This window comes from Patagioenas fasciata, chromosome 2 (genome assembly GCF_037038585.1).
Source record: "Patagioenas fasciata isolate bPatFas1 chromosome 2, bPatFas1.hap1, whole genome shotgun sequence".
In the NCBI taxonomy this organism is placed as follows: Eukaryota; Metazoa; Chordata; class Aves; order Columbiformes; family Columbidae; genus Patagioenas; species Patagioenas fasciata.
This window is the reverse complement of record NC_092521.1, coordinates 66603411-66613477: the sequence shown is the minus strand read 5'-3', so window position 1 is coordinate 66613477 and position 10067 is coordinate 66603411. Positions and strand designations below refer to the sequence as shown.

At 44.4% G+C, this 10067-nt stretch overlaps 1 protein-coding gene across 1 annotated transcript in view; it reads left to right on the top strand.

The window, feature by feature from the left end:
• Window positions 1-7563: 7563 nt before the first annotated feature.
• GALNT12 (polypeptide N-acetylgalactosaminyltransferase 12) overlaps window positions 7564-10067 on the top strand; it is a 53272-nt gene continuing 50768 nt past the window's right edge. Inside the window, exon 1 of the mRNA XM_065831333.2 lies at window positions 7564-8020. Within this exon, the coding sequence (XP_065687405.1) occupies window positions 7647-8020 (374 nt within the window). The 5' untranslated portion in view covers window positions 7564-7646. The remainder of the gene's footprint in view (window positions 8021-10067) is intronic.

Genomic DNA, 10067 nt, shown 5'->3' with positions numbered 1-10067 from the left:
CGCCGGCGGCGGGGAGGAGGGGACTCCGCCGGCGGGAGGAGGGCGGCCGCAGCGCCCCGGCCGCTCTCGCAAGGCGGGGGCCTGGACCGCACGCCGCCCTCGGAGCCGGCAAGGAGCCTTCGCCGCTTCTGTCGTCCGGCCACCCCCCGTTGGTAGTCCCGACGGTGTCACCGTGCACCCTGCCCTTTCCCCAGGTGTCGTCCCCTCGCATCTGGGCTGTAGGCGTTTTCCACACGTTCCCGCTGCCATTACTGATACAGAACAACATCGAAGCTGCTGAGGGGTCTGGAGCACAATGAGGAGCGGCTGAGGGAACTGGGGCTGCTCAGCCTGGAGAAAAGGAGGCTGAGGGGAGACCTGATCGCTGTCTACAACTACCTGAAAGGAGGTTGTAGCATGGAGGGGGTTGGTCTCGTCTCCCAAGCAACAAGTGGTAGGATGAGAGGAAATGGCTTCAAGTTGTTCAATGGGAGGTTCAGATTGGATATTAGGAAAAATTTGTTCATGCAATGGGTTGTCAAGTATTGGAATGGGCTGCCCAGGGAAGTGGTGGAGTCACCATCCCTGAAGGTGTTTAAAAGATGCATAGATTAGGTTCTTAGGGACAATAGTTTAGTGCCAGGTTTAGGTTATGCCTGAACTCGATGATCCTGAGGGTCCCTTCCAACCGAAATGATTCTGTGATTCTGTTCTGTGACTCCCATACCATGAAGTGTCTCCACATTACATGTTTTTGTGCCCCCAGCCGTTGCAGCAAGGCTTCACTGTGGGGTTTATTCAGTCTCACCCGACACAACAGTCCCTTTTTCCTGCAATGTGACCTCTACAGCCTGGCATGGTCCCTCTCTGCTTGCATGATATTTTAGCCCTTAGCCGCACCTTCCTACTTGGTTTTCCCTTCAGCGCAAAACCAGTCTTTTCCTCCACCAAGATACAGGATTCACAGTTGAGTCATTCCCTATAATTCATTAATTTCCTGCTCCCTGAGAGCACAAATCTATCATGCTTTTTTTGTTTAAAGAGTTTGAGCATAAAATTTTGATTTCTTGTGGCATTTCTAAGTATCTTTCCCTAGCTTGAGCCTCTGAGGTGACTTCAAATCTTTTCCAGGTTATATTGATTTATGAAGTGAGGGGAAAAAAAACATAAAGCACTGATGAAATAATTATTGAACTGCAGTTGACCAGTCACTTAAGGATATTGTATTGTGGCCCTATAAGTTTGGGCAGGTCATTACCTATTAAATTGGATTACTTTGATGGCAGATCATGGCACTTAATACAGTAGTGCAGGGTCTGGGGACGAGAGGACTAGGAAAGATTATGGGAAATGTAATGAAACCACCAAATGCCACTAAAATGAAGCCTGTCTTCCACTGATCCACTTGCAAACCCAGCTTGCAACACCATCATGGCAAAGGACCAAACAAGTTACACTTGAAGGAAGACTCCAGCAAACAAGAGCTGTGTTTATGGCCACTTAAGTCAGTCCTCTGGGAAAAAACTGTTCACAGCAAAGAAAAAAAATTACTTACATCTTTGCAAATTTACCATTACAGAAAGGACAGGACAAACTCCTAGGCAGGGTAAATATTCAGTGATGCATCCTCCAGTATAGATACCATGTGTTAACTCATGTAAAACATGTAAATATGTAACATATTAATTTATGTTAAATAATTTCCTTAGATTTTTATGGTGGTCATAATCAGAGGAAAGACACATGGCTAAGCAGACTTTTGGTCTAGCCAGTACAACCATTTTTACATTATGATAATATGAGGAGCTTGCCATTACCAATAAAGCTGGATGGTGCAATTCACTGTGTAAGATTTCAGAGCCTGGAAGAAGGGAATGGCAAGAGTGACTAATGCAATAAATTATTCATGATTCAAGAAAACTGGGTCATTCTTAACATATGAAAGTGCAAGCTCGGATATAGTCAAATTAGTGACATGATCACTCCGGTTTATTTTAGAGATAAGCTACTGAACATGTTGATTGTACAAATTTATGTTATGTAGCTGATTATTATGCTATCAAACTCTGCAAATGGTTTGGAACTCCAACAAAGATATCATGAATATAATTAGGAACTTAACAGCAAGATGCAACTCTTATTTAAAGAAACTCATAAGTAAACAATATGAAATATATGTTAGGGTTTAAAAAATGAGAAAAAAAATTATTTGTGCTAAATGCTGCTGTCACATGATGGCCATTGCTAACTTCAGTCAGCATCCTAGGTATTTATACAGATATGATCGCTCAGTGATTTCTTCACCAATGAAAGATCAACCTAAGCCTTTCAAACTGTTCATTAGGGTAAGATGATGGAGAAAGCTTAGGTTGGAAGATATTAGTAATATAGGAGAAAACAAACCCAAGATTCTCAAGTGCAGATTGTGCATTACTCATTTGGGAGGCTTGTCCAAACTGCATCTGGCTTGTCCAATCTGCTTTAGACAATAAATTCCTTCACATCACCAATGTGTTAATTTTTATAGGTCAGTGTTGGATTGCTCTGAGACTAAAATAATTCAAAATGACAGAGAAAAACCCATTGAATGAAAAAATTGCTTTAGACTAAAGGAGATGAGAAAAGTGCAAGAAACAGAACAGCACACCAAAAGAGGCAGATAAGGCAAAAGCAAACATGCGAATGCAACATTTGTGAAAGTTTTCTAACAGAAGCTTCCACTGTAAATGATATCAAAACACCAGCAGGGATATAAATGGGCAAATGTAAGCTTTACTGAAGCTAATCACAAGGTGACATGAAGGAGATAAACTTAGAGCCATCGTTCTGCAAGAGGCAGAGCTCATCATTTGCAAAACAAAGCCTAGGAAACCATTAGGACATGTAATGTACCTGTAGAGCTAGTAAAGTAAGTATAATATGGCAAATGTGCAGTGATGTAGAACTGCACATTGGCCAAGTAATGTGACAAAAAAAAATCTGTTGCTTTTACAGTAGTAATAGGATGTAATATATGTGCACATATTCTCATACCATGATATAGAAGCTAATTTCTACCTCATATATAATTCAAGATCACATAATATGGAAGACTATAAAATGACCATCATAATCAAAAGCATCTCAGAAATGGGAAAATGCAGGTACTCAATCAATCTGTTCCAAAGAAATGCAGAAAACTAGAGACAGCTGACTCAGTCATAACCTTCATTATGAAAGTCTGGGAATTGTGGCATCTCAAATCCACAAATACGATGGCATTATTTTCATGGCAATTCAAGGACTAAAAGGCTTATTTTTTACTGTAAAACCTTGCTGATGTGAATCGCAAGGAAGCCATACTGCTGAGAAGAAAAAGAAAATGGAAAGTTTTAGCATGTGTTTTGTTTGAATACTCTTATCTCCATCTTAAAGAAAAGCATAGACATATATATTAGACATACCATTAGAAAAGCAGATGTTTCTCCAATATCATTAGACTCATATGTTAACTTCGGTCCTTTCAGGCATAGAAAAAGAAATAACCTTGAAAAAAGACCAAAAAGGTGGTGATAAGTGCCTATAGTATAGGATGACTAAGATTAATTCCACTATGCAATATCCCCCTTGAGGTCTATGGTTTGGAATTTTAATGATGACGTTTATGGCAGGTCTCCACTTTGTCTACTATAGCCAACTGGTATGACTTTGTAATGAAATTACTTCATTTATATGCTTCTGAATATGCCATAGTTTTGATCAAACTTCCAAAAATTATTTGCAGCTCAGTAGTTCAATTCACTGTGTCTGCACAAGAAAGTATGGAAAATCAGTCAGGTTTCCAGTGTAGCAGAGCTTGAACAGTCGTTACAGTAACACATCACATTATACCACATTCCATGCACAGAACTGCAGTTTTGTTCCAACAGTTTTTGACAGCCAAGCTTTCTAGCCATGGCTTCCTTTGTATATGATATTTCTTCTACTGCCTGCAGTTCATGCTTGCTATTTAGCTAAGGAGAACATTAATATATCAACAATATATACCTATAGCAAGCAAATATACTGATCGATGCCTTTAGCATGCACATCTTTACTACTTTTAAGATATCATGGCCTGCATATGACTTTTTGAAAAATATATTTTTTGTGTGTATGTGTATATATATGTAGACATAGGCACATACGTGTACAATGGTACAGGTTAGGTCTTGCATCCACTCAACGCAGTCTGTTTTTATTGGTGTGTCAGTATGAGAATTACACAGCATTCGTCAGTCTGACAGAAGATCCCTGAAAGAGATGACAGTTTCTATCTCACTCATCAAGTCTGTGTTTTTAGTCCGCTTTATTTTTAGGTCTCTGAACCCACTGTTCTTCCTCTCATCAAGATTCCTGATATGCTCTGCTTCTGCACTAGGCACCCAGCTTCACCCTTGATCCAAAGCCTGTCCTGTAATACAGGGTCCCCACTGAAGCACTGGCACCCCAACATCCACCCTCCGGCACAGCCGCTTCATGTTTTGCTTGTGCTACGCAGCTGTCTCAAATAATGACACTTTCAACACAAACACATTATTATTAAAAAAATCCTTGGCACTGGTAGGACAGTGGGCTGAGTACGAATATTTTAAAAATACAGGTACACTTGTACTGACAAAGGAGAGAAAGAACAGCCAAGGTGGGAGTTGGGGGGAGGAGGGGGGTGTTTCTTTGCAGAGCAATGCTATTTTATGCCCAGTTAATGCAATGGTGAACAACCCACAGCCCCACTAAGTATGTTTTATAACTTGGCTGAATCTTCTTCTCCTTGAGCAAATTTCTGTCTATCAGTAATGTATTTGTACATCATGTTCCTCTAATTTTTTTCTTTTTTTTTTTTTTTAGAATATATAAGTGTAGTAACTTATTAAAATTAAAAACATTATTCTGGAACATATTATTGAGTACATTCTTTTTCCCCTGGAAGTATGAATTTAGGAAGGTATTTGAACTTCGGGTTTATTAAAAATGCAGTCTCTATCAGCTGATAGTTCTCCACACCCCATTTCCATTTTAGCATTTTGCATCATTTTGACTGAAAGTACAGATCTAAAAAAAAAAAACAACCCAACCCACAACAACAAACACCAAAAAACCCCCAAAACATTGGATTAGGTAAATTTTAAAGCTTTTGCAAAATTTTATACCTCTAATTTTTTCTGTAATGTGTATGTCATCACTACAAAGTATGAATAACTTTTAGCAATAATGGATGTGTAAAATAGTTAACTTATGCTTTTTCTCCTTGTCTGTAGACCAATTCCTTCAATAAGCTCATGTATTTTACATAAACATATATTTTGGGCTCCTCATGATTAACATGTCTTATTACTCCATTGTAAGTAATTTGCAACCTTACACAATGGGAAAAAAACCAGAATATTTGTTCAAGACAACCAGATCTAAATCAGCAACATGTTCCAGAAATGTTGGCCATATCTTAAGAGTTTACTCCTCCACCAGCTGGAAACTAGGGAACCGATACCAATGACACCAGTTGGGCTTCCTTTTTTTTCCAGAAGGATTGTAAGCAAGGAGACAATGCAATCACCTGGCCTCCAACTACTTTTGCCACCTAACTCTTCAGATCCCAAGCTTGCTAGACACAGCTTCATTTGTACACAGTTTGTATTCTTCTGTCCAGCAGATTGGTATTTAATAGTTGTCTACAAACCATATTTACACACACATACTTAACCACTATTATAGTTGTTATTCTGGCTTGTACGTGTGCTTTGAAACTAGATTTTATGCATATGTAATTATCTGTGATAGATAACTGTATAGCTGAATAAGAAATAATGAAATTGTATCTATACACACAAACACATGCAGTCATATGCAAATCCACCTCCATGACTTGATTTATGCTAGTTTGCCAGCATCAGGATGACTCATTATTATTCATCATCCTTCTGTCCAGAGCAAGGTCTCCACAGTAGCTGACTGCCTCTGTGTCTGTTGTCAAATAACACTGTTTATTAGCATCTAAAATCAGAAACAGCTCATAGCTGTATGCTGTGACCGAGTCTCGTAGTGACAAGGTTTTTCCCCTTCTTTAGCATCAGCGGTGTTTTCATCCACTCCTCAGCAATGCTGGCGAGCACCACCCAATACCATTTACGAGGCTGAGGTCGCTCGCTGGGGATGACCAGAATCCTTTGCAGGTTGATCTTGACGGGTTGATCTCCAACAGCAGATGATAGCGCAGCAAACACTCTTTGTCAAAGACATGGAGCAAATGGCACTTCAGAATTGGACTTTCAGCGCCCTGCTGATCTTGAGAGATAAACTGTATCGGTTATGTTACACTCATGTTTTTGCAGACACAAACTCACAAATTCTCATGTAACCTCATGACCTCAGGATTTAAGTTTAGGCCAGGGATGTCAAACTCATTTTCACCAGGGGCCACATCAGCCACAGTGTAGGGGTGAAGTGAAAAAGTAGCACAAATGTGATGTTGACTACAAAAAAAATTAGAAAGCTTTGACTAAATGCCACTGTTGCCTCACCCCCCCCCCCCGCGTCCCCCAGTCCCACCAATGCATAAAGTGGACTGCCCATTATCTGGATAATAAATTTGGGATTTTCACCTGTCTTCTGGATTTCTTTCTGTGAGGCCACATCAGTTGGCTTTTTTTTTTTTTTTTTCCCAACCAGTGAAAGAGGAGTTTGTCATTAACCCCATAGCTTCTTGGTCCATGTTCTGTTTACTTCTAAAGCACATGCTGTTCTAGAGGCAGCAGACTGGATGAAGCCTGCTTCCCTACTGATCTGTTTCTTCAGCCCCAAAGTTCTTCCTAGTCCCTTGGAAGCAAATAATCTCCCTTGCTGTCTTTCTGCTAATGTCCCTGAGGAGAGAGCCAACCTTGAAGCCATCCCTGTGGCCTCCAATGGCCATCACAGCTTGCTGTGGCCATGCCAACTCTGTGCCAGCCATACTTTCTCTTGCTGTCAGTACTCCTGCGTGTCTGCCACACAGCTACCAGTGTTCATGAAAGTCCCTCAAGCTTCAGGATGTCCAGATCACTTCTTCCTTGAAGGGTGACAGCAAACGTTCCTCCTTCCTCCGCACATCCCAGCAGTGCAAGCCCCAGCAGCACCAGGCTGGCCCTGTTCTGCTCCCGCTCTGCGGCGGGAGCTGCAGGACAGGCGCCCGAGGCTGGGTCAGGAACATACCTGGCTCCATCCCCAGGGAGAGCCCGGAGCAAGCCGGAGGTGTGCGCCTGTCCTGAGCTGCTGGGGCCCACGGCAGCCAGCAGCTTGCCGACCACCACGAAACCCAGGAGCATTGCTCCCGGGGAGCAGGCTGGGGAGCGGGAGGGGTGCAGACCCCCTCTCTAACACAGGGAGAGGTTTCACGGTCCGGGGGCTCCGGCGGGAGCCGCTCCCCGTCCCGCGGTAGCGCCCGTCCACGACTCTTCCGCGCCGCGCCCCTCCGGGCTGGCCCGCGGCGGGGCGGGGAGGAGGGAGGAGCCGCCGGCGGAGGAACCGGGCGGGTTTCCTGGCAGAGGCAGCGCTGGCGGCCGGCGCGGCGTGGGCAGGTTCGTGAGAACTTCGCCGAGTCCGCCTGGGGCGGAGGCGCGTCCGTGTCCGCGTCCGTGTCCGGGAGAGGCCGCCCGCGGTCCCGCCGCCTGCTCGGCATGGCCGGCCGCTTCGGCCGCGGGGTGTGCTGGGGCAAGCGGGGCCGGGGCTGTCGGGGCGGGGGCGCGCTGGTGGCCCTGGGGCTGCTGGCTGCTGTCGGCTTCCTCGCCTGGCGACACGGCCCGCCGCCCCGCCACGCCGCCCGCCGCGCCCCCCCGCCGTCCGTCGACGCCGAGCTGCTGCGGAAGCCGGTGTACGCGAAACCAGCCCTGGACCCGGGGGCGCTGGGCGAGCTGGGCCGGGCGGTGCGGCTGGAGCTGAGCCCGGCGGAGAAGCAGCTCCAGGAGGAGAGCATCCGCCGGCACCAGATCAACATCTACCTGAGCGACCGCATCTCGCTGCACCGCCGCCTACCCGAGCGCTGGCACCCGCTGTGAGTACCCGCCGCTCCGCCTGCCGCTGCCGGGTGACCCCGAGGGCAGGTGGGAATGGGACAGAGCTGCCGTGCCTGCTCCGGGCGCGGCTCGCTAGAGCGGCTCTTCCCAACAGAGGAGCGTTTGGTGGCAGCGGTTAGCGCGGGATAATCGTGCTGCAGCTCACCCAGAAACGTGGAAGCTTTTAAAACTTGTTTCACCCCCACCCACCTCCCAAGCGCTTTCAAACCACAGCGTTTGCTCAACACAGTTAAAACCGTCCCTGATTTTTGCCTGGCTCCCGCTCCTCCACACGGCAGAAAAAGTAGCACGTTGGCGGTGCATATCCGACTCGGGAGAGGTCGCTTTCCTCTGGTAGCCCTGTAGTGTGGTTTCAGTCCTTCAGCGATGGCAAGCTGAAGTGTTTCTCCTCCTGCTGACCCCTGGAGAGGTCACCATAGGCAGCAGCGTGCTTTCCCGTCACTCCCAGCTTTATGAATGTTATGCTTCCCAGATTTCAGCTTTGCATTGTATTGACATGTCTTATACCACACAGTGTAAAGTGCATTGGTTTATTATCAGACTTACCAGAAGCGTGTTGCTGTTTCACAATATAGAAATGTTCACAGATATGCACAATATTCTTTTAAACTGAGGAATTACTTGTTCCAGGATGCGTAGTTGCTGGGACAATTTGCCAGATGATGGCATAAGCAATTCTGAAGTAAGGATTAGACACTGTTTGATTAGATGTTTCTAGTTTGCTGGCAGCAGTTGAGTGCAGTCATGAAGTCAGTGCTGCACAGCAGGTCCAACTGTAAGATCGGTTCTGGCCTGATGCACATAAGCAGTGTCGTTGAGTGGTTCACCTCGCTGTGGGCTGTCCTATGAGAAGAGCAGCCAGCTGGTGAGAGGAATGGGTTGAGTAGTTACAGGTACATGCTTTCAGCTAAAGGGGTAGCAAAGAGCTGTAGAAAAAGCAGGGCTCTGTCTCTACCATGCGTTTGCTTCCTGTCAGTGTGTCCTGTCTGGTAGTTAACACAACTGTACTTGTACGTGCTGCATCTAAAACATGCATTCTATGATAGCTCCTAAAAAAATTGCAGTGCAAGTGCAAGGCCTTTTTATCATGAATTTAAGTGTAACACTAGGCTTGTTTTTCATAGGCTAAGAAGGACCATTTTAGTTGTGTTTCTACAGAAACTATTTAAATAGTTTCAATTAGTTATTTTGGACTCCTGCCATTTCTCTCAGGATGTTGAAGGAAATGGAAGATCACAGTTGTTGAGCAGGGGACATTATAGATAAGGGTGGGGAGATTCTTGAAATGAAAATAATGGGGAGATGGATTTTTCTCCAATGACACATCTTTTTTGATTTGGATATTGAAATGACAAAATGTATCCAAAACAGAAGGATCACGAAATATCAGTGACATAGAGATAATTCCCTTCTGAGGCTGGGGCTGTATTGTACTTTTGTAGTATCTGCTGGCAGGTGCTTCATGCTTTTTCACACAGTTAAATCTAAATTATGGCAGAAACATCGCAGAACCTCTATCTAACTCACACAGCAAATATATAAAAAAAAATCCCCAGGGACGATTTTGCAATAAAGTTGTTAACTACCTCTCTTAAGAAGGAAGACTATGTAAGAGAAGAAAGTAAAAACGAAAGCAGCATTGAAAAACATATCACCAAGACAGTGGTGATAGAAAATTCGTTGCTGTTCAGTGTAAGATTAGAGGTTTTACATGTCAAAATGTCAATTTAATTTATTTAAGGTTCGTAATGCGTGACCATTCATGATCTTTAATGAACATTCGAGTGGTGGGTGAGGCTACGATGGTAAGATATAAGTAGTAATGGTAGACAAAAATGATGCAAAGGCTATATTTGTAGATGGGATCAGTGAAACAATGTTGGTACTTGAAGACCAGAAGGTGACAAGTACACTTTTTGTTGTTGTTGTTAGCGGACTCCCAGAGGAGAACCCAGCAAACTGTATGCTGGGAAGCCTTGGATCTCTTCCAGGCATATTATTTACAAACTGCGGTAAGGAAAAGAA